Below are 25,323 nucleotides of genomic sequence, written 5' to 3'. Positions count from 1 at the left end.
TTTATTTTTATGTGCAAAGTGCTGTTTTAGAATGCTCCCACCTACAATAAGAAGTATTATTGTTGCTTTTTTTCAGCTATTCATGTCAGACCACTTACATTGATTTTAATTAATACTAAATATGTTGATGACCTTTCGTTGTTACTTGTGTACTTTCATTAGGATATTTATTTTCTCGTCTTAAACAATAGCATTAACAAACCTGGGTTAATTAAGTTAATGTTTAAAATATCAGGTGAGTTTTTAACGATTGTATTGAAACAGATTACAGCTACATTTGACGGGGAACCATTGTCCGGCAACAAACGCCCAAACATAAATGATGTTAAAAATATTGTGTTAGTAAACAACAATAAACAATAGTTGTGGCTTTTAGACAAGAGATGATGCATATCGTGCTATTCAGTTTGAGCTATTTCTTAATAATGTGACGTCAGTAGTAGACGCCGTCTATTTTCCACGCCCATTTTGTACCATAACACCTTGACCGAAAGTTGTCAAGTAGACGCAGATCTATTGACCATATCAATTTGCATCAACTAATCAACCACGATTAATGTGATCCAGGATATGATCTACATGTACGTCTCAATTAACGCAAAACGTAGAAAAAATGTCTTTTAACATTTCAAATGATGTACACACCAAATAACTGCTGGTGTTAATTTTTTTTCAGAATTTTTTTATTATCATCTACAGCACTTAGTCTCAAACATAAAATCAATATGTTGCATAATTTGAACAAGCAAATAAACTTTCATAAACAATCTGAAATACTTTTTATTTTTCAGTGAAAATATTGGAATTTTCAAAAATCATGCGTTAATTTCTTGTTATTGTGTCGATGTCTATAAAAATAAAGATGAATAAACAAATTAAAAGCAAAAATGGAAACAATAGTACTACAAATGGTACAAACTTAAAGTAATACGCCTTTAGATGCCTTGCAGTCAGAATAATGATATTGTATACTAGATCCAGCGTGATAGTGATTAAAGTTGAGCTTGCTTGCGTTTGTAAAAATAAGCAGTGCGGGAAGTAAATTTAAAGAAAGGCGAAGCGAGTTGAATGAAAGTTTCAACCCTTAGTCAGGGTTGCTTGAACAAGCGAAGATTGATTATGTAGCTGTGACCTTGACCTTAAACGTATGACCTTGACCTCAACTGTTTTCGAGAGATAAGTTTTAAAAACACCTGCATTAAATTTCGTAAAATATATAATAAAGAGCTTTTTGACAATCAAAATGTTACTTAACTGACAGATGACCTTGACTCATCGTCCCAGGAACCTTCAGTCGATCTCGAGAAATCATTCTGGGAACAATTGAATTACGTTTCAAAGAATTCAGTTGAATTTTGAAACCAGTAATATGCAGACAGAACAAACATTTCCAATATTTGTGGAGTCACGGTAGTCTAGTAGACGGACGCCGGGCTCGTGACTGAAGAGTTGCGGGTTCGAGTCACGGCACGGCACTGTGTTGTTTCTTTGAGCAAGATACTTTACTCCGCTTTTTTCCAGTCTACTCAGCTGTAAATGAGTACATGGTTGGGCAGTGCTAGAATTGTTGAATGCTAGCTGTGAGCGCCGAAATGGCAGCAGAGAATGTATGTTCCCCAGGGAGTTAAGAAAGATATTGGCTAGTTGCAAGGGCCCCATAACCTAGCATAATCATTTCTGAACCGCTTTGATACGACCTACGAACTAGGTTGTGATAAAGCGGTATATAAGAACCTCGAATCAGAATTAATAGTATTATTAAAATATCTCAAGGAAAGATTCTGTAGTTATGACTTTTGATTTTAACAGATTACTTTGACCTTGAAGTTGCCGATATCAATCTATAAAATTAATAAATTGTTTAATAGTTCCGGAACGTTGGTTGAAAAGGATAGTAATGAGCATGCGGACAAGCCAAAAATGACAGACACATCGAGAGTATGACGCTAATACAGTTTCCACTAAAGGAGGCCAGGAGGCATAATGGACGGATATTGTAATATTGGTTCTGCAATGCGCAGTAGCAATCATCGAAATCACAGAAGTAAAAAAGGCAGAAAAGTAAACATGAAGGTTTTCTGTTGCCCTCTGTACAACGACTTTCCTAAATAAATTATTTTTTATATCGTATTTTAGCGACATTTTATTTTTAAAAGACCCTTTCAAATTCAACGCAACGAAACAAAATGAACACGACCTGACAATTAAGGCACCAAAATGGAGAAAATGAACGGTTAACTTTTCTTATGCTTACTGTATCATTCCCTATGGTATCACCGATGAAATCTAGGTAGGCATATTCGTGACCGAAAATCTATGTTATGTGGCAATACACATTTGTGAAACACACACACAAACAAATACAAAACAAAATCAAACTAATTAATAACATTATTTCGCTGTAGCAATATATAACCTTCGAGCTGGATAAAAGGTAATGATGACAGTCGTAACATAATCGTAAGTCGAACACATATCAAGGTAACTACTAAAATTATATGACAAGTTTACGGTATTTTGCGTTTGTATTTCGATTGGCTTTCGGTTCCCAATCCAATTGTCATACTAGTCGAACGAAAAAAATATTTAGTGAACCGCTTTTTATTGAGGCCGGTGATATTCATTATTGTAAATATTCCGATGATGAAACGAGAATAGTATGTATACCTATTGTTTAAATTGGTATTGTAATCCGTAAAAAATTCTCACTATCTATATTAGATAGATGTACTCATTAGCATAAATATGACGTGTTGATAATATGAATTCCGTTTTTTTGAATATTTCATCTTTCATCCGTTTTCTGTGATCAATAGTTGTCAGATATGACATAAATACAATTGTGTTATATCTATATATTGATACGTGGCTTACTTACTCTCGTTTTGTGGATTGATACGCACACTTCTATTGTCATTTTATGACACTATGATTAACCGTTACATTACAAAATTACCTCGCCTCTTAACAGATGTAAAAACTCGTCATCCAGAGCTATCTAACTTTCATGCATCGCAGGCATAACTGCATTTTTTTTGCAATGCTTTGAACCAATCATTGTAATGATGGATCTTATACATCGACTAAAATGTCGTGCATATTTATCATCATATGACTCTTCATTGTTACCTTTGTGTAATTAATTGCATACTAAAGTAACATAATTAATCTTTTGTTATTCATTATTCTCACTTGTGTGCCGCTTCTGATTGCACACCGAGCAAAAATGTTAGTCCGCATAACAGGTTTCAAAGGTACCGAGAGCAGAATCGTAAGGCATATACACATACAGATTCGTCCATACAAACATACACACATTCATGTACATACATGTACATACCTGCCTGCCTGCCTGCCTGCCTGTCTGTCTGTCTGTCTGTCCGTGTCTGTCTGCCTACCGACCTACCTACTTACCTACCCACCAACCGACTGACCGACCGACCGACCGACCGGCAAACAGACAATAAGACTGAGAGAATATATGCCTATAACTACCAACTGTCCATAACAATAGACAGGCGGTCTCTTAAGCATGGTAAAGAGGCGGCCTGTCTATAGTTATCGTCTGTTTGTCACTTAAGTCACATCTTTCTGAAATCTTGCTTTAGATTGACACTAACTGTCACATTTTAATTCGAATCAATTAAATTCGAGGATTTGGTAAGGGCTGTATATCAGGCAACGGATACCAATTATATGTCACCTGTCTAATACCTCCACATGTGTGTTAGTCCTCCCGTGTGCTGTAAATGGATTTTTGCTTGTTAGGCGGTGAAACTGTGTTTCCAACTGACTTCTGTTTAAGTGTTACACAGACATTGCAGCACTAATCCCCAGAGCATAGTATACTACATCTAGGCTGTTGAAGGTGTGTAGACAGGAGATAAAAGCACAGTTATTAGCGTGGATGACTGAATTGTTTAACACCCCGAAAAAGCTTTATCTGTAACACAAAAGTAAAATTGAGATTGGGTGCATTTTGTATATAACTTGGAGAGAACAAAGACCACAGTAAAAAATCACAGCGCATATTTATAAAAAAAACCTTGTCTATATTTAAAGTTTTAGAAAATATTATAACCTATAACTGAGCGAGATATCATTTTATCTAAGTTTCTAAAGCAACCCAACCCTGGCTTACGCCTAGGTAATAAATAGGAAATGTATATTTTTCTCCCGTCGTTTAGCTCGAAAAACTACTAAATTTCGCTAAAGTGTATGTCTATAACTATCCCGTCCGGGGCCACAAATAAATATAACTTCTACATTTCTAAAGTTATGATTGAGAGTTTTCGCGTAAACAATGTAGTCTGTCCTTAAAAAGCAGAACACTTATTTCACAGTATACATAATATTTTATTTACAGCATTAACTAATTAAAAACATCAAAACAGAACATAAAACATTAAAACATACTTTTCAAAATGTACGAGTGTACCACTTGCACTAGCGCGCGGATAGATACATCGCTGTGTGAAAATTTCATTAAATGTCGCGTATATGTGCCAGTCAGATTGAAAGAGAAAACAAAATCTAGAACTGGGTGTCAAGTTGGATATCTCTGTCTGAGGTACGAGAAAAGCATGTCTTTGACACATTGCTACCACTGGATTGTAACATGGCGGTTAGCCACGTATAGCCAATAACTACAGTCAATTTGCTGGGCATGTTAATAACTATTTATCTATGATTTTAAACAACTCTCAAATTGGCCTAAGACGCTATAATGTTTTTATCATTGTCAAATCTGTCTTTGAGATTACCTATATACCATTTCTCCCCACTAATATTTGAAGTTTAACAGTCAATGGCTTAAGATATGTCTGATCTTGCAATGCAATTTTCATGCAAGCTGGATAGTAGGTCCATTTGCAATTCGCTAAAAAGAGTAACAACAGTCAACTGTATCTGATAAATGAATGTAAATCAACCGCCGCCAGTTAGTGTCAAGTTAATTAGCAAAACTTATTTTGATTCAATGTTGTGCAGAAAAAGCGGATTACATAACAATTTTGGCTATATTAACACCACATGTAAATTCGATTTAGTTTGCCACTGTAAATACTGTTTCATCAATAAGACTGACATGTATGACCGAACACATCTGGTAGATATACTGAGGCGAGATCTTTTCTTTGCCGTGTGTATATCAAAACATTTAGACTTCTTAAGCCACTACGTATTAATTATCCAAAACTACCCGCATCTAATGAATTTTGTCAAGAACATGTATTTTCGAGAAGTGTGTATATCAATAACAGTTTTTAGCGTATTCATATTACTTACATTATTGCCAAAACATTCGAAAAAATATATGTTATCATATGTTTCGTGTGTTTTCTTGTAAACATCTATGACAATGACCTTAGCAACGCGAATAGCGATTAGTATATTTTGACTTTGAATTGCTTTGAGATGCAAGGAAAAGCTATAAAAGACTTACGATTATGCTATAAAATTCAATATATTCACAAGAGGATTTAATGTTCATCCATTAAACTGCTCGCGGCATACATGTAAGCATTTCTGAATAAGCACTTCGAATATTGGATTATGTATATGTTATAAGCTTGCCATCTAGGCATGTATGCAATTTCCAACATTTTTGTATATATTTTTCTATTTTCTAGCGATATAACTACATTTTGTAATGAAATAAAGAACCAATATTTATGTCAATAATATCGTTCCGTATCTATCATATGTCAGTTGACCGTTTAACTATCACAGGATTGACGTCACAAAAGCATGTCATGGACACTGCCATCAAATGCGGATAACAGTTTGAATGACCTTTCACCAAAATATAATGGCGTGAGCCAGTGTTAAGGTTCACACATTTACTGAAGTATTGCGCATGAACGGATGTGACACATACGGTCACTTTCATATTGTAACTTCACCCTGTTAACGACACGCCTTAACGCTTCGATGTTGATGATTTAATCATGTGTGGCAAATACTGTTAACATACTAGTTTATGTTTAGAAATATCATCAAAGTTTGTTTATATTTAAGTAGCCCTTAGGGCATGCTAAAGATTTGTAAACATTCGCAACTTTGCAATAGCAGCTTTTGAAATAGAGTTATATTTCACAAAATATTTCGCTATCCAAAAGGAAAGCAACATAAAATTTCAAAAATGTCATGTTATTTACAAGGGACGATGAGTTAAGTTGCATATACATTGTATGTACATTTGTACAACTCGATGTGCTTCATAAACGCGTAAGATACAACATATGTATCAACTGATCTTTCATGCATCTAGACCAACCCATGCGAGGCATTAGTTCCAACAGATTGTGACTATGTAAACAATAAACCTTATAAAATAGTTTGGAAGGGTTACGGAAGTTTCCCTATGTGCCATTAGCGTTTATATTGTATCTACTTGTAAATGATTGAAGAAATTGTATAACATATATAAATGAATTATGAAAAGTTCTTTTTACAAAACCAATGAAATGTTCTATATGATGTTTCGATGACTAGTACGATATTTACACTGTCACCTACATCAGAAAAATGACCAGTGAAGCGTATGCACACAAAGGTGTAAAATGTGTACGAGTTGTCCACAAAATCGATCTTGATTTCGGCTACGCTGTAAGCGTATGTACAATAGTTGTTATATATGTACCAAAATGACTAGATTCAGCTACGCTTTGTTTAATACTTGGTCATAGATGTGCGAGAGTCTTCGAAACGTCACATAGAAAAATTGTAATGGTTGTGTTAAAAGAACTTTTCATAATCCATACTTACCAACCTGAAGAAAATGTTTAGAAATATGTAAATGAAGATGTAAATTTTTGGTATGCACATCATTCAGGTTTGGAATATTTCAGCTTTTACCTATGTATATTTAAATGCCATCTATTTAAAGTAAAGATACACATACATGTATACCACGAGACCTTTGAAAAAATATAAGTAGAAGCTATGGCCAGTTCCCAGTGAAAAGGAATGTAATTAGATATCGTGGTGATATACAAAACACACGTACGGCATTGCCCCAGTGAACTTTTAATGAGAACGTAGCACATTAAATAATGACAGAATTTCCAGGGTTAAATAAATGTACTATAGTCACAGTTTTTTAGTTGGACTTGTATGAGGCCATTCCTTGTTAGGGGCAACACCTTATACATTTGTACGTTACCAAAAATATGGCAATAAACGTGTTTTAGCAAGCAGGCTACTGTTTGCATATTTGCCATGTTTAATCTAACAATTATGTAACAATTGTTACTATATGTGCGAGCATTACGATCAACTTGTAACAAGGGTGATGAATATTTGAAGGGGTCTTTGATGGAAGCGTCATGTGTTTCCAACATATTTTTTAAATCCGAGTAATGAATTCCCTCATAGAATACAAACATACTGCTGATTACATGTATATACCATTGCATGAACGTGAACTGTTACTTCAGTGCCCTTGGGACAACAATGATAAGGATAAGCTTTTGTGCGTGCGAACATTTGTCACATAATGTCACGTTTTCATTCACAAATAAGCCAATGCTTCAGCTTAAGTGTTTTTTTGCGGATATGAACTAGTGGTCATGTGTTGTTATTTTAATATGGACACGTTTCGATTATATAAATAACAAATTGACGTCACAAAAGCATGTCAGGAACACTGCTATCAAATGCGGATAACAGTTTGAAACCTGTGTGACCTTTCACCAAAATATAATCACGTGAGCCAGTGTTAAGGTTCACACATTTACTGACGTATTGCGCATGAACGGGTGTGACACATACGGTCACTTTTATATTGTAACTTCACCCTGCTAACGACACGCTCTAACGCTTCGATGGTGATGATTTAATCAAGTGTGGCATATACTGTTAACACACTAGTTCATGTTTAGAAATATCAAAAGTTTGTTAAAATTTGAGTAGCCCTTAGGGCGTGCTAAAGATTTGTAAACATTCGCAACTTTGCAATAGCAGTTTTTTAAATAGAGTTATATTTCACAAATTATTTCGCTATCAAAAAGGAAAGCAACATACATTTCAAAGCTGTCATGTTATTTACAAGGGACGATGAGTTCAGTTGCATATATGTACAACTCGATGCACTTTATAAACGCTTAAGACCCAAAATATGTATCAATGGTACTTTCATGCATCTAGACCAACCCGTACGAGGGATCAGTTCCAATAGATTAAAAATATGAAAACAAAAAACCTTATAAAACAGTTTGGAAGGGTTAAGGAAGTTTCCCAATGTGCCATTAGCGTATATATTGTATCTACTTATAAATGATTAAAGAAATTGTATAACATATATAAATGAACTATGAAAAGTTCTTATTACAAAACCAAAACAATTTTCTAGGTGATGTTACGATGACTTGTACGATATGTACACTGTCACCTTCATCTGACAAATGACCAATGAAGTGTATGCACACAAAGGTGTAAAATGTGTACGAGTTGTTCACATGTACAATAGTTGTTATATATGAACCGAAATGACCCAGATTCCGCTACGCTTTGTTTAATACTTGGTCAGAGATGTGCGAGTGTCTTTGAAACGTCACACAGAAAATTGTATTGGTTGTGTTAAAAGAACATTTCATAGTCCATATTTACCAACATGAAGAAAATGTTTAGAAATATATAAGTGAAGATGTAGATTTTATGGTATGCACATCAATCAGGTTTGGAATATTTCAGCTTTTACCTATGTATATTTAAATGCCATCTATTTAAAGTAAAGATACACATACATTTATACCACGATACCTTTGAAAAATTATGAGTAGAAGCGATGGCCAGTTGTTACGTGAAAAGGAATGTAGTTTAATATCGTGGTGAAGTACAAAACAGACCCAGGGAACTTTCAATGAGAATGTAGCACATTAAATACAAACAGAATTTCCAGGGTTAAATAAATGTACTACAGTCACCGTTTTTTAGTTGGACTTTTATGGGGCCATTCCTTGTTAGGGCCAACACCTTATACCTTATCAAAAATATGGCAATAAACGTGTCTTAGGAGGCAGGCTACTTTTTGTATATTTGCCATGTTTAATCTAACAATTATGTAACAATTGTTACTACATGTGCGAGCATTAACATTAATTGGTAACAAGGGTGACGAATATTTGGAAGAAGTCTTTGATGGAAGCGTCATGTGTTTCCAACATATTTGTTTAATTCCGATTTATGAATTCCATCCTAGAATACAAACATACTGCTGATTACATGTATATACCAATGCATGAACGTGAATTGTTACTCCAGTGCCCTTGGGACAACAATGATAAGGATAAGCTTTTGTGCGTGCGAATATTTGTCACATGATGTCACGTTTTCATACACAAATAAGCCAATGCTTCAGCTTAAGTTTTTTTTGGCGGATATGATCTAGTGGTCATGTGTTGTTATTTTAATATGGACACGTTTCGATTATATTAATAACAAATAGACGTCACAAAAGCATGTCAGGAACACTGCTATCAAAAGCGGATAACAGTTTGAAACCTGTGTGACCTTTCACCAAAATATAATCACGTGAGCCAGTGTTAAGGTTCACACATTTACTGACGTATTGCGCATGAACGGGTGTGACACATACGGTCACTTTTATATTGTAACTTCACCCTGCTAACGACACGCTCTAACGCTTCGATGGTGATGATTTAATCAAGTGTGGCATATACTGTTAACACACTAGTTCATGTTTAGAAATATCAAAAGTTTGTTAAAATTTGAGTAGCCCTTAGGGCGTGCTAAAGATTTGTAAACATTCGCAACTTTGCAATAGCAGTTTTTTAAATAGAGTTATATTTCACAAATTATTTCGCTATCAAAAAGGAAAGCAACATACATTTCAAAGCTGTCATGTTATTTACAAGGGACGATGAGTTCAGTTGCATATATGTACAACTCGATGCACTTTATAAACGCTTAAGACCCAAAATATGTATCAATGGTACTTTCATGCATCTAGACCAACCCGTACGAGGGATCAGTTCCAATAGATTAAAAATATGAAAACAAAAAACCTTATAAAACAGTTTGGAAGGGTTAAGGAAGTTTCCCAATGTGCCATTAGCGTATATATTGTATCTACTTATAAATGATTAAAGAAATTGTATAACATATATAAATGAACTATGAAAAGTTCTTATTACAAAACCAAAACAATTTTCTAGGTGATGTTACGATGACTTGTACGATATGTACACTGTCACCTTCATCTGACAAATGACCAATGAAGTGTATGCACACAAAGGTGTAAAATGTGTACGAGTTGTTCACATGTACAATAGTTGTTATATATGAACCGAAATGACCCAGATTCCGCTACGCTTTGTTTAATACTTGGTCAGAGATGTGCGAGTGTCTTTGAAACGTCACACAGAAAATTGTATTGGTTGTGTTAAAAGAACATTTCATAGTCCATATTTACCAACATGAAGAAAATGTTTAGAAATATATAAGTGAAGATGTAGATTTTATGGTATGCACATCAATCAGGTTTGGAATATTTCAGCTTTTACCTATGTATATTTAAATGCCATCTATTTAAAGTAAAGATACACATACATTTATACCACGATACCTTTGAAAAATTATGAGTAGAAGCGATGGCCAGTTGTTACGTGAAAAGGAATGTAGTTTAATATCGTGGTGAAGTACAAAACAGACCCAGGGAACTTTCAATGAGAATGTAGCACATTAAATACAAACAGAATTTCCAGGGTTAAATAAATGTACTACAGTCACCGTTTTTTAGTTGGACTTTTATGGGGCCATTCCTTGTTAGGGCCAACACCTTATACCTTATCAAAAATATGGCAATAAACGTGTCTTAGGAGGCAGGCTACTTTTTGTATATTTGCCATGTTTAATCTAACAATTATGTAACAATTGTTACTACATGTGCGAGCATTAACATTAATTGGTAACAAGGGTGACGAATATTTGGAAGAAGTCTTTGATGGAAGCGTCATGTGTTTCCAACATATTTGTTTAATTCCGATTTATGAATTCCATCCTAGAATACAAACATACTGCTGATTACATGTATATACCAATGCATGAACGTGAATTGTTACTCCAGTGCCCTTGGGACAACAATGATAAGGATAAGCTTTTGTGCGTGCGAATATTTGTCACATGATGTCACGTTTTCATACACAAATAAGCCAATGCTTCAGCTTAAGTTTTTTTTGGCGGATATGATCTAGTGGTCATGTGTTGTTATTTTAATATGGACACGTTTCGATTATATTAATAACAAATAGACGTCACAAAAGCATGTCAGGAACACTGCTATCAAAAGCGGATAACAGTTTGAAACCTGTGTGACCTTTCACCAAAATATAATCACGTGAGCCAGTGTTAAGGTTCACACATTTACTGACGTATTGCGCATGAACGGGTGTGACACATACGGTCACTTTTATATTGTAACTTCACCCTGCTAACGACACGCTCTAACGCTTCGATGGTGATGATTTAATCAAGTGTGGCATATACTGTTAACACACTAGTTCATGTTTAGAAATATCAAAAGTTTGTTAAAATTTGAGTAGCCCTTAGGGCGTGCTAAAGATTTGTAAACATTCGCAACTTTGCAATAGCAGTTTTTTAAATAGAGTTATATTTCACAAATTATTTCGCTATCAAAAAGGAAAGCAACATACATTTCAAAGCTGTCATGTTATTTACAAGGGACGATGAGTTCAGTTGCATATATGTACAACTCGATGCACTTTATAAACGCTTAAGACCCAAAATATGTATCAATGGTACTTTCATGCATCTAGACCAACCCGTACGAGGGATCAGTTCCAATAGATTAAAAATATGAAAACAAAAAACCTTATAAAACAGTTTGGAAGGGTTAAGGAAGTTTCCCAATGTGCCATTAGCGTATATATTGTATCTACTTATAAATGATTAAAGAAATTGTATAACATATATAAATGAACTATGAAAAGTTCTTATTACAAAACCAAAACAATTTTCTAGGTGATGTTACGATGACTTGTACGATATGTACACTGTCACCTTCATCTGACAAATGACCAATGAAGTGTATGCACACAAAGGTGTAAAATGTGTACGAGTTGTTCACATGTACAATAGTTGTTATATATGAACCGAAATGACCCAGATTCCGCTACGCTTTGTTTAATACTTGGTCAGAGATGTGCGAGTGTCTTTGAAACGTCACACAGAAAATTGTATTGGTTGTGTTAAAAGAACATTTCATAGTCCATATTTACCAACATGAAGAAAATGTTTAGAAATATATAAGTGAAGATGTAGATTTTATGGTATGCACATCAATCAGGTTTGGAATATTTCAGCTTTTACCTATGTATATTTAAATGCCATCTATTTAAAGTAAAGATACACATACATTTATACCACGATACCTTTGAAAAATTATGAGTAGAAGCGATGGCCAGTTGTTACGTGAAAAGGAATGTAGTTTAATATCGTGGTGAAGTACAAAACAGACCCAGGGAACTTTCAATGAGAATGTAGCACATTAAATACAAACAGAATTTCCAGGGTTAAATAAATGTACTACAGTCACCGTTTTTTAGTTGGACTTTTATGGGGCCATTCCTTGTTAGGGCCAACACCTTATACCTTATCAAAAATATGGCAATAAACGTGTCTTAGGAGGCAGGCTACTTTTTGTATATTTGCCATGTTTAATCTAACAATTATGTAACAATTGTTACTACATGTGCGAGCATTAACATTAATTGGTAACAAGGGTGACGAATATTTGGAAGAAGTCTTTGATGGAAGCGTCATGTGTTTCCAACATATTTGTTTAATTCCGATTTATGAATTCCATCCTAGAATACAAACATACTGCTGATTACATGTATATACCAATGCATGAACGTGAATTGTTACTCCAGTGCCCTTGGGACAACAATGATAAGGATAAGCTTTTGTGCGTGCGAATATTTGTCACATGATGTCACGTTTTCATACACAAATAAGCCAATGCTTCAGCTTAAGTTTTTTTTGGCGGATATGATCTAGTGGTCATGTGTTGTTATTTTAATATGGACACGTTTCGATTATATTAATAACAAATAGACGTCACAAAAGCATGTCAGGAACACTGCTATCAAAAGCGGATAACAGTTTGAAACCTGTGTGACCTTTCACCAAAATATAATCACGTGAGCCAGTGTTAAGGTTCACACATTTACTGACGTATTGCGCATGAACGGGTGTGACACATACGGTCACTTTTATATTGTAACTTCACCCTGCTAACGACACGCTCTAACGCTTCGATGGTGATGATTTAATCAAGTGTGGCATATACTGTTAACACACTAGTTCATGTTTAGAAATATCAAAAGTTTGTTAAAATTTGAGTAGCCCTTAGGGCGTGCTAAAGATTTGTAAACATTCGCAACTTTGCAATAGCAGTTTTTTAAATAGAGTTATATTTCACAAATTATTTCGCTATAAAAAAGGAAAGCAACATACATTTCAAAGCTGTCATGTTATTTACAAGGGACGATGAGTTCAGTTGCATATATGTACAACTCGATGCACTTTATAAACGCTTAAGACCCAAAATATGTATCAATGGTACTTTCATGCATCTAGACCAACCCGTACGAGGGATCAGTTCCAATAGATTAAAAATATGAAAACAAAAAACCTTATAAAACAGTTTGGAAGGGTTAAGGAAGTTTCCCAATGTGCCATTAGCGTATATATTGTATCTACTTATAAATGATTGAAGAAATTGTATAACATATATAAATGAACTATGAAAAGTTCTTATTACAAAACCAAAACAATTTTCTAGGTGACGTTACGATGACTAGTACGATATGTACACTGTCACCTTCATCTGACAAATGACCAATGAAGTGTATGCACACAAAGGTGTAAAATGTGTACGAGTTGTTCACATGTACAATAGTTGTTATATATGAACCGAAACGACCCAGATTCCGCTACGCTTTGTTTAATACTTGGTCAGAGATGTGCGAGTGTCTTTGAAACGTCACATAGAAAATTGTATTGGTTGTGTTAAAAGAACTTTTCATAGTCCATATTTACCAACATGAAGAAAATGTTTAGAAATATATAATTGAAGATGTAGATTTTATGGTATGCACATCATTCAGGTTTGGAATATTTCAGCTTTTACCTATGTATATTCAAATGCCATCTATTCAAAGTAAAGATACACATGCATGTATACCACGAGACCTTTGAAAAATTATGAGTAGAAGCTATGGCCAGTTGTTACGTGAAAAGGAATGTAGTTTAATATCGTGGTGAAGTACAAAACAGACCCAGGGAACTTTCAATGAGAATGTAGCACATTAAATACAAACAGAATTTCCAGGGTTAAATAAATGTACTACAGTCACCGTTTTTTAGTTGGACTTTTATGGGGCCATTCCTTGTTAGGGCCAACACCTTATATCTTATCAAAAATATGGCAATAAACGTGTCTTAGGAAGCAGGCTACTTTTTGTATATTTGCCATGTTTAATCTAACAATTATGTAACAATTGTTACTACATGTGCGAGCATGAACATTAATTGGTAACAAGGGTGGCGAATATTTGGAGGAAGTCTTTGATGGAAGCGTCATGTGTTTCCAACATATTTGTTTAATTCCGATTTATGAATTCCATCCTAGAATACAAACATACTGCTGATTACATGTATATATCATTGCATGAACGTGAACTGTTACTTCATTGCCCTTAAGACAACAATTATAAGAATAGGGCTATGCTTTTGTGCGTGCGAACATTTGCCACACGATGTCACGTTTTTATTCACAAATAAGCCAATGTCTCAGCTGAACCATTTTTTTGGCGGATATGACCTAGTGGTCATGTGTTGTTATTTTAATGAGGACACGTTTCGATTATATTAATAATAATAATAATTCGAGGTTCTTATATACTGCTTTATCACAACCTAGTTCGTAGGTCATCTCAAAGCGGTTTACAAATTATCATCCGTGGTTAAAGGGCCTTTGCAACCAGCCAATATTTTTCTCATCTCCCCGGGGAGCATTCAGCCGGTGCTGCCATTGCGGCGCTCACAGCTAGCACTCTACAATTCTAGAACTGCCCAACCACATACTCATTTACAGCTGAATACACTAGAAAAGTATCTTGCTCAAAGATACAACACATTACCGTGCCGTGACTCGAATCCGCAACCCTTCGGTCACGAGCCCGGCGTCCTACCACTAGACTAACGTACCTCCTTAACGCGTACGCTTACATGACAAAGCTGCTTCGTCCTGGACAAGTCCTATTCCACTCACCGGATCACATTGGCATTCAAGAACGATGTGCTTGCATGGTTTTTTGTAAAAAAAAAATGTGATGCACGAAAAGTGTGGTTTGTATCGCCGACCTGGCAGATTCACCAATAACATCCTATTTAAGCTCCCATAATAGGTAACTTTAGTAATGGAATCCAGCATTTTAGTAATTAAAAATTTCCACTTTAAATAATTAAATAGAAATATTTATAAAATAATAGTCTTAATACAGAAAAAGATAAAAATTAAAAACAAAAACATAACACAAAAAAGAAGTGTTTGAATGTATCAATACCGGATAATACATTTATCGATAATCAGATTTGATTTTATCATATGAATACCGTCTTATGTAGTGTCATAAAGCCATTATATAAATTATGTTTATGTAACGTGTGTAATATCACTACGGAAATAAAGTCACAATCGAATAGAATAGGTACAATCAATGTGACGTCACGTCATTGTGAAGCGGACGCAATTTTCATCGTTTCAGAGGCGGCCAAGTGCAAAACATTCGTTTCAGATCACAATTATACAGTTTACGTTGTAATATATGATAAAGAGAATATGTCATTGGTTTCCGTTCATATTAGATTTATGATAATTGTTTTGAATTTTTCATATTTGCTCGCCAGAGGCTCGCAAACAAGAAAAATCTAAAACTTGTTTCATAAATCTAATATGAAGGGAAACTTATGACAGATCCTCTATATATAGGCTAGACTTCGGCATATCCTATGTCTGTTCGGCTGTATAAGGATATGAACTCATTGTAGAGGAGGACTCTGTAGATAAACGAATCAGAAAATCTTACTTATACAAAGTAAGCACATTTTAAATTACTCTACCTTGAGATTCATCGTTCCCATGAAAGGTCATAATTCAACACACTACGTAAATTTATACTGATGTTAATATTCATATAAAAATCTACAAACTTATGCATTTTGTACATATCCCACATTCCTTTCCTGTTAAAGACTGACATATAATGTAGGTATAATGAACATTAATATTAAAACCAACGGGCAATAATCTTCGACAGACGAAATTTAACGACAAGCTTTCGCCTGTTGACGTATCAAACCTCGACAAAGGGTGATATTGATTGCTGAAATATATATTGCTATTTTTCGGAGTCCTGTGTAATATGACTACGTGCTATATTGATAAGAAAAGGTCATATCGCAAACCAGATTAGATAATATTACTCACCTTTGTATGAACGGGGATGACAATAATATTACATTTATCGTGTAGTAAGCTATCATATTGACTGATATGTCAGACAGCAGATGATACCCCAGGTGTTAACACTACGTCATGTCGGGCTTAAGGTATCGATTATCATATAATTCTAAAACACAGAAACAATTAATCTGTTCAATTTAGCGACTCTTTAGCGGTGGAAGTAAATCGTTAAAGAACAACGAAAAATGTATACCCAGGGTTTTATCGTCAATGTATGAATATATAGTGCCAAATTATTAAATGATTCGTCACCTGTTCCCATACAATCCCATAGGTGTCATGTCATTTGCATAGGTTAAAATGCATGCAGAAGATAATTGAAATATATAAAATTGATATCAATATTCAATGAAGTTGTAATCATTTTTATAAATAGTTTTAATAAAATTTTAGCATACCTTCTGATATTTCAGTTAACTTAACAAATTTCATTTCGATGTTTATCAAAGATATAAACGCACAAGTACAGAGTTGCCAAATTCCTTGGGACACACACACACATAAATATAATCGTTGCATAACTAAAATGAATTGGGTTTTTTTCAGACTTCTGACAGTTTTGGTGTATATAAGACCATAACAAATAAGCTTCGGATTGGCATAGCTTTGTATGAGAGGATATATATACATTTATACAGGTCTGCCTGTAAAATACCACACGTTGTAATAAGTGCCGTATATCTAATATTAAAGATGTACTCTCTATACCTGGAACGCAATGTATAGCTATATTCATGAATACGTATTGCATAAATAATAATATTTCGATTTATTTATCTAATCCGGAAAGAATTAATGAAACCACCAGATAAATATTATCTGTGCGTAAGAACTAATAAAATGCAATTATAATTATGACTTTTATAATATGTTTTTATATTTTATTATATCATCCAGTGTGGAATTGAAATATCAACTGTCATTACATCGCCAGCGACAAAATGTATCAAAATTCACAAGTTCGAATTAATGCAAAACACTTGTTAATTGTAATACCTGTACATGTATAAGGATTGATTCTAGCTTTAGTTGATTCTATGGGGTAATAAATTGTGTTAGTCTGCTTCGCAGATCATGTTGAATTTGTCTCAAGGCTATCTCAGTTCATCCCCACATAAGATCGGCCAAAGTAAGATTCAATATTTAAACATATAGGGCACGAGTCACAAAATGCCTCCCTACGTTAGTTATGTTACATCCGTTCATAAAAACACAATCCATCATGTACATTACTGTATGTTGATCAGAAAGTTTAAAATATGAATTATCTGTCGTAATTGAGCTGTGTCGTATATATAATATATGTGCAGTATTTATTAAAGTGTATAACCAATCATTGCTGTCCATACACCCTTATCATCAAGAGAATTAAGGTTTGTTCCTATGATCATGTCGACATTATCAGGCTGTTGACCATTGTCGAGAAGGTGTCATGTTCAAAGCTGCCGATGTTGATTTCATGAGTTTGAGATCGGGGCACGATAATTATCTTCATTGGTAGGTAGCGATTCTAGGTTACGCATATGTTTTGTATGTCATATTTCATCGTATGCAGAACATTTTGCATATTGGTCTTCAGTCAAACATTTCACACGAACGTTCGTTGTTAAGTATTGCTATTCAGATGGAAATCTTGCACTGAGAAGATATTAATTCTCTGTAATATATACACATATCCTTATACGATTCAGACACTGGTTGGCTTGATATATGTTTTCCGCGTGTGGGCGTGGTGCTTATATTTGCAATGTCACATATTAAAAGGGAATAACGTCACGTTAATACATGTTTACTGGCGAAGAAACAAGTAAACATTTATAATGGTTTCTAGTGAGTGGAAAGTAGTTAAATGTACAATAGGGACATTAAGCCTGCGAAATACGCAGTTTTCAATTTTAAGACTACATAACAATAACTCCACAATACAATTGTAAAGTACATTTATCAGTGGGCGTAGATCCATCAATTTGTGTATGCTTCCTTTTTCATACTTCGTTGTTAAAGTATTATTTTTTACCTTAAAGCTATGCAAATAATCTTTCACACTTAATCATGAAAATACGAAAACGTTAGAAAGAAGAAATAATGCGAATGACTACAAGCGAATGATCAATACAATGGATATAATTCATTTATCCGCACTTTGGCCTAGTCTTCCAGTTTCCATTCAGAAAACTCTAACAATGCTCAGATTGTCAGTTAATTGTCGTATCAGAATGTTTTGTATTTCGTTTGTATTGTTTTCAAAGAGCTTCACTTAAATCATTAAGCAGTACAAAACACTTTGATATGAGACATTTTCATGTGAAATGCAGAGGATATCCAAACCTTGTAAAAATCTTAATCCTTACATTATATGGATCGTAATATTGAAGTCTCAGATGGATAGTTATTTAATGGTTCAGAAACTTTAACAGCACACGTTCTGATGCCTAAACCGTACTTAACCATGTACAGTTAACCCTCATTATACTGCCACCATCTGTCCAGAGAAACGTTGACGTTATAACGGGATAAATTGAGGGAAAGGTGAAAAGGACTTCTTAAGTAAAGGAGTAAAAAGGACTTTGATATATGTTGGCGATATGTGAGGTCGCAAATGAAACAAGAGGCAGCGTATCAAGGTTAGACTGTATTTTTTCAAAACTTGTCATAAATGTATAATTATCGATATAATGTTGACGTATATATTTTGATAATTATCTTTTACTTATATTTTGCTATCGAATAGACTGTATGTGCGCCTATAGATCATGATCATGCGGTTAAATTTGAGCGCATTGAAAGCAATATGATCACAGTAATCTTTTAGACATAATAAAAAACGAAATGTTAGACGTAACACTATGATATACCAGCATATAACCGTACCTTATTATGTATTCGTAATGTAACTTGAAGATATATACTCATATAGTATATATATAGCAGCTCAATGGCCCTCTTAGAATATATCAAATACGTGCTTTCTCACCATTTTATTATTCAGCGTTGATACTTGTTAAAATTATGATTTATCCATATCGGATTGACGATGTAGTTTATTGGTATACCGCCCCCGAGAGTAAGTTGCAGTAATTTATATAGTCTGTGTCTTTGCCCGGGATAACAACCGTCTAGGTTTCGTGGTACGTCCTCCTCTTATCAAGAAATGTCTGGAGTTTTTACACGAACACCAAAACATGAGGACATAATGATTTATAGTGTTTGTCCATGACAAAACGAATCTATTTCGGATGTCGATGCAAACTCAACATACTTTTGTAAAATAACGCAGTATTCGAATGTTTTGTTTTGTCAAAATAAACATAAAAAAACACAATGTAAGGGAGATGTATGGTATCTAACACGTACATTTGATACGTCTTGTTTCGTTTTGAAATATGATGCTCATAGAATTATACTGTATTTGACTGATGACAATTAATCATCGCTGTGAATGTGCCGTTTTGTTTCTAAGGATGCTAGATAAGAAATATAAGTATACATTGTACTTTTTTGCCGATGGGCTTATGTAAGCGATTGCCTGGTGACTATTCCACAAGCCGTTGATGGTAGACCAGATCTCAACCTTAATATTAGATTAGGATCAGACCACCTTATGCTAATACTCTGTGTTCAAACTTCAATTCCTGTTCAAGTGATAATCATTCATCTCTTCCACTTTGAGAATGATCATGAAAACATATGAAAATAATTTGGAGACTAATGAATTTGATTTCCCCCCAATTCATAGGAAAGCTGGTGCGAGCACAGAATAAGTGCTTGGTCTAAGTTTCATGAAAAAAGCACAGGTATACAATTGTTTATTTCAATTTCTAGAAAGTAGCTTTTTGGCGTTTTTGCTGTACGCAAATCATCTGATTAATCAAGATAGTTGTTACACTATTCAAAATATGATATTGAAGTACATACATATATGTACTTATGAAGCACGAACAAAGTTTTTTCACTTCGAAAAGCAATATATTATACTTTTACCTCGTTAACATTATAATATCTGATAGGCAATACTTTAAAGTGTTTTCTGTGAATTTTTCATGTGGCACTGGTACACATAACTAGTTTCTTTATATTTCTAAACTGCAACATCTTATAGATAGTTCGTCATTTCTGAAATAAACAAGAAAAACAGATATATTAAGTGAACTTATGACATGGCGCGCAACCATCGACTTCGTATGTAGGTATGTCGTCACCCTTTTCTGTAAAGGACTCATTTACACAGATGTTCCCTGGATTTGGTTTACTTTGGTTTAATTTTGTTAAACGTCCTAATAACAGCTAAGATCATTAAAGGACGTGACTCCATATGTGTTATGTAAGTGTGGTGGGGGTGGGGTTTATCTCCCATCTGGGGAATCATCACAGACTACGACGGACTTTGTTTCCACCATTTATTTAAAACAACAGCAACCGTAGCACAAACAAGACGTAACGTAGAAAACACCCTACAATGACACAATAACACACGTATAAGAGACTGACTCAATGTTTCACTGAAATATTACATTATACAACATACAATGTATTTATAAAATATAAAACCTATCAAACTCATTATATTTATTATCTGTAATTATACGGCAATTAATACTATATAATTTAGCTACGTCACATATTCCATTATTATAGTGGCATTACTTGTAAAACTATGTGGCTCTATGACCTATTTAATTGACTAATTAAATACTATCAATAATATACCATATCTGAAATACATTTTATCGTTAATTACATAACATTAATTAAACGTGAACTTACTCTATCATTCCGACAGGGGCTAGCTCCGTGCTTGTGCACTACACAGGTCACTACACAGGTCTACTAGAATTCCATTTCACACCTGGACCAAAATATAAGTGGTCCTTTACTATGGGGTCATAATAATCATTTATACGGCTATAGCTAGTTAACATAATGTTTAATTGGTATTTAAGTTTATTACTTAAAATAGAATGGTCTCTAACATAGCCAATACTTTCCCAATATTCATTATACAGGTTGACCAATGCTAAAAATGGCAGGTTGAAGTAATTGGCTCCATAAAGCTTATTTTGAGATATAAAGTTATTAAAAGTTAGGGAGCTTCTTTGAAACAACCATGGGACAATATTTCCTTATTATAAAACATATGCAACACCCCAATTCATACCTGGTTCTCTTCTAAATCCTGGTATCAAAATGTTACACCCAGCATGGCTGCCAGTTTCTTGCACACAGAGGTAGAAAGCATGCAGGTGAGGGATACAGTTGAGGTGGCAGTCACATGACCAACAGGTACTTTACATAGGTCACAGGTCACAGGACAGGTAAACATACACAGAAGCACATGGGACAGTTGACATCTGAACACATGGACAATGTTACATACATGACAGTACCATACACCACTATACCATACAACTTATGACATCATTACTTTAAACATTACTGTCACACTTGATATACTATACACATATTATGGACATTACCTAATGGTGGGAGTTATATATTTCTGTAAAAAACATGTAGTTAAAACTGTGAAACACCAGACAGGCTGTCCCGTCACATAAGCGTGCATATGTGTTTGTATGCCGGAAACAGGGTATGTTGGAGTTTTTGTCTCCTTGTGATAGTGCGGATCTGATGCCGATTTTATAGTGATATCACACTGAAATACCATACCGAAGGCACACACCACAGCATTTCACCCGGTCACATTATACTGAAAACGGGTGAACCAGTTATATCCATTACTCCTCTAAATGCGAAAGGCTAAGTAGGGAATAGCATATACCGTTTTTAAGGACTTTGGTATGTCCCGGCCTGGAGACAGAACCCATTGCCTTCCTCACCAGGGCGAACGCTCAACATTAAAGCCAAAAGTGAGGTGTAGCCAAGCAAGGCGCTAGGAAATAAAAGGTAGTTTGGACCCATACACGATGATGAATGGCCACTTGTAGTTGAATCTGATTTTCTTAAACCTTTTTCCACTATTTAACTTCCATCAGTTAAATTAAAACCAATCCTGTTTATTAATTTCTTAAGTTGTTGATTAGTTTCCTATGTATTTCATGTTATTTCAAAAGTAAATAAAAAATCACCATCCTCTCTCCCGATTGGTTGATACATTTTCAAAATATTTCAACTCTACCGGATCAGATTTTACTAAAATTTAGATTTTTTTGTCAGTGTCTTTCTCTAGTAATTTCATTTGATTTTTGCGAGGCAAAAAAAAGTCTGAGATTGTCACCAGAGTTGAAACTCCTAGGTAGTAAAGGGAACAGGTAAGTTAGCGCTACAGACCTGGTAGATCTTTTCCATACAAAAAGTGGATAGGCTGTACATTGGAATAAATAAAAACGACAGGATGGTATATATTTATATCATGCATGAATGTGGCATAGATAACCAGTCTTGTATGTTCTTAGTTATGCTTATCAAATCAGAAGTACTTATCTGAGAAAATTATACATTGGTTGGTTTTTTTCACACAATACACTGGACAATTGACCACTCCAAGATGTTCTGAAATTAAGTCATGCATAAATAATCTGCTTTAATGATAAATACTACTAATACTGCTTAATCATCAAATATTGTACATTTAATTGAATATAAGGTAAATGCGTTAAATGAAAACATGTACACTTTAATATCTAATAGCAGAAGGATGCCAACAAAATCACATTTAGAATGTACGCATTTGTGTGACTAAGAATTAGGTAGATTGGCATACAAACACCTCGATATCTCCTAAAAAAGGAATTATGAGCATTCTCAAAGATAATAATTATTGAGATAATCGATGATTACAGAACGGATACAAATAATTGCATCGATACATATAAACTCTATAAATATTTATCATATGACACGCGGTGTAACACAGACGCATTAGGAGGTAAGTATTACAAAAGCGGATTAGCTGAGCGAAATCGTGCATACAAACTTTAACTTAACGAGACTAGACGCAGGGTGGTTAACAGCTCTTTAAACTTTTGGTGGGTTTTTCGTGTCCCCACTGCACGTTACATCATATGAAGGCAGATGTCTCTAGGAAGCCTAGAATCAAACAAAACAACAGATAGGATCGAACTGACAAGATATAGGTCGCGAGTGTTGCAATGGGGGAACAAGATCAATACTGTTACCTCAAAAGGCCTATACTGTGATGTTTGTAATCTCAGTAACTCTTTCGATTGTGACGTATTCAAATACTCTGTTTTTCTTTATTTTTTATTCTCAATTTTATGTTCATTCCTTGAATGAGTTTAAACGACATTAAGTGTTTCCTGTGCAGTATCTGTTTAATTGTTATTTAACGAGACATAATGTTTCCGAAATCCATTATTATTTTATTTTTTTATTTGTTTCTGGGTTTTTTTACAGACTTATTTTTCATATTTATGATCCTTCGATCGTAAGACAAAATATAAAAAATACAAATTATTTTTTGGAAATATAATTGTCCCTACCTAATAATATCACAATTCAATAGATCAAAAACTGCGACAAAGGGGTTATCGTCACCTTTTGCTTGTTCTAGTTTCTTTGAGTTATGTTCAAATAATGACAATAAAAAACGTCTTTTTCAAGCGTAAAGCAGTCATCGGTCTTTATTTGAGACGAGTTTTCTCATTACATTTTTATAGCTAATGTCAAACGACGTTTGGCCACGGGGATTGACTCTCATATCACTTTGTATCACTTCGACAAATATTATTTCTGTAAGCTGATCCATATTGTCATAGAAAGTTAATATAGATTCATATAGTCTTTGGTTTCACTCACCGTTACCACGTGAATTGAAAACATCAGCCATATGATTGGTTGCTATGGTACGCAATGACTTCCGGTGTCGAATGCCGAATGGGGCGGTATATAGCGAGTCAGATTCAGGAACTGGCAAGCGAACCCCAGACACAAGCAGACACGTGAGACGATCATATAGTGTATGGAGGGTGGTGTTTAGGAGGAAACTCGTACAAACAGGTGAGGAGCTCTAGGTATAACATAATCGAGCTAGTTAAAATGTCGGAAATTGAGTGAAAATTTTGTTATGGATAAACAAATGTAGTTGGAGGAGAGTTTGCAAAAAGGTGAGTTTTTATGAATAGTGCAAGAAATTTGTTTGGGGGATTTATTTCCTGTAATGGTTTATGTTGCCTGGATTCAATTATTGCAATGAATGATCAATCATACTCTTCTGTACTTGGTTCCACATTTTGTAAATTCGTCATAATGAAGTAGCTAAATATCGCTTAAAAATATGCAATCGGGGCATACTAAACCATACACCTTAAACAAAGATATAAACATTGATATTTTATCTAAATCGTTATAGTACAAATTAATCAATATTCTTTTAATGACATTTTCAAATTCAAAAGTTGCAAAACAGGTTTTAAAATACGAGTAGCTTGCATTGATGCATCAGTCCCGCATATCAATGTTAAAAATATTGCAATATCATTATTAGGGTTCTTTTAGTTCTAATCATCAAGAAAATATCACTAACATTTACTTAACTTTGCCTTTGTGCTATTAACGTCTCACGCAAATTAGATAAGTTGCTGGAAGCTTGATTATCTAAAGAGTTGCTAACGTAATTTTTAAAAAACGTCTGACAATTTCCAAATTAGTGTGTGTTTTATTTTAAGATAAGCGTTTTGAGTTCACAAATATTCATTTTAGTTTTGAATATCAAATGTTTTTCAAAGTAGATTAGATGAAAGCATTAAGGCCTTAGACAATTCTTAGAATAA

General features: G+C 34.3%; 1 protein-coding gene and 1 long non-coding RNA gene across 4 annotated transcripts in view; one reads left to right on the top strand and one right to left on the bottom strand.

The window, feature by feature from the left end:
- LOC110455860 overlaps window positions 1–25,323 on the top strand; it is a 35,107-nt gene that overhangs the window by 590 nt on the left and 9,194 nt on the right. Inside the window, exon 1 of one of the 3 annotated variants that reach the window (XM_021506272.1) lies at window positions 17,989–18,070. The exons of 1 other annotated variant lie outside the window; for it this stretch is intronic. Coding sequence is in view for 1 of the 2 variants with exons in the window: in XM_021506270.1 (XP_021361945.1) it covers window positions 19,173–19,197 (25 nt within the window). In the remaining variant the exon portion in view is untranslated. Of the gene's footprint in view, window positions 1–17,988; window positions 18,071–19,166; window positions 19,198–25,323 lie in introns of those variants that run through there. One more of the 3 variants, XM_021506270.1, reaches the window with a different exon arrangement.
- On the bottom strand, window positions 20,914–21,919 carry LOC110455861. Its single transcript, XR_002463510.1, has 3 exons — window positions 21,729–21,919; window positions 21,338–21,419; window positions 20,914–21,024 (listed from the first exon to the last, which is right to left on the bottom strand). It is a non-coding gene; the product is annotated as an uncharacterized LOC110455861 (long non-coding RNA).

Source organism: Mizuhopecten yessoensis, unplaced genomic scaffold, assembly GCF_002113885.1.
Source record: "Mizuhopecten yessoensis strain PY_sf001 unplaced genomic scaffold, ASM211388v2 scaffold8387, whole genome shotgun sequence".
In the NCBI taxonomy this organism is placed as follows: Eukaryota; Metazoa; Mollusca; class Bivalvia; order Pectinida; family Pectinidae; genus Mizuhopecten; species Mizuhopecten yessoensis.
The sequence above is the reverse complement of the archived record's forward strand: the minus strand, read 5'-3'. Positions and strand labels throughout refer to the sequence as shown.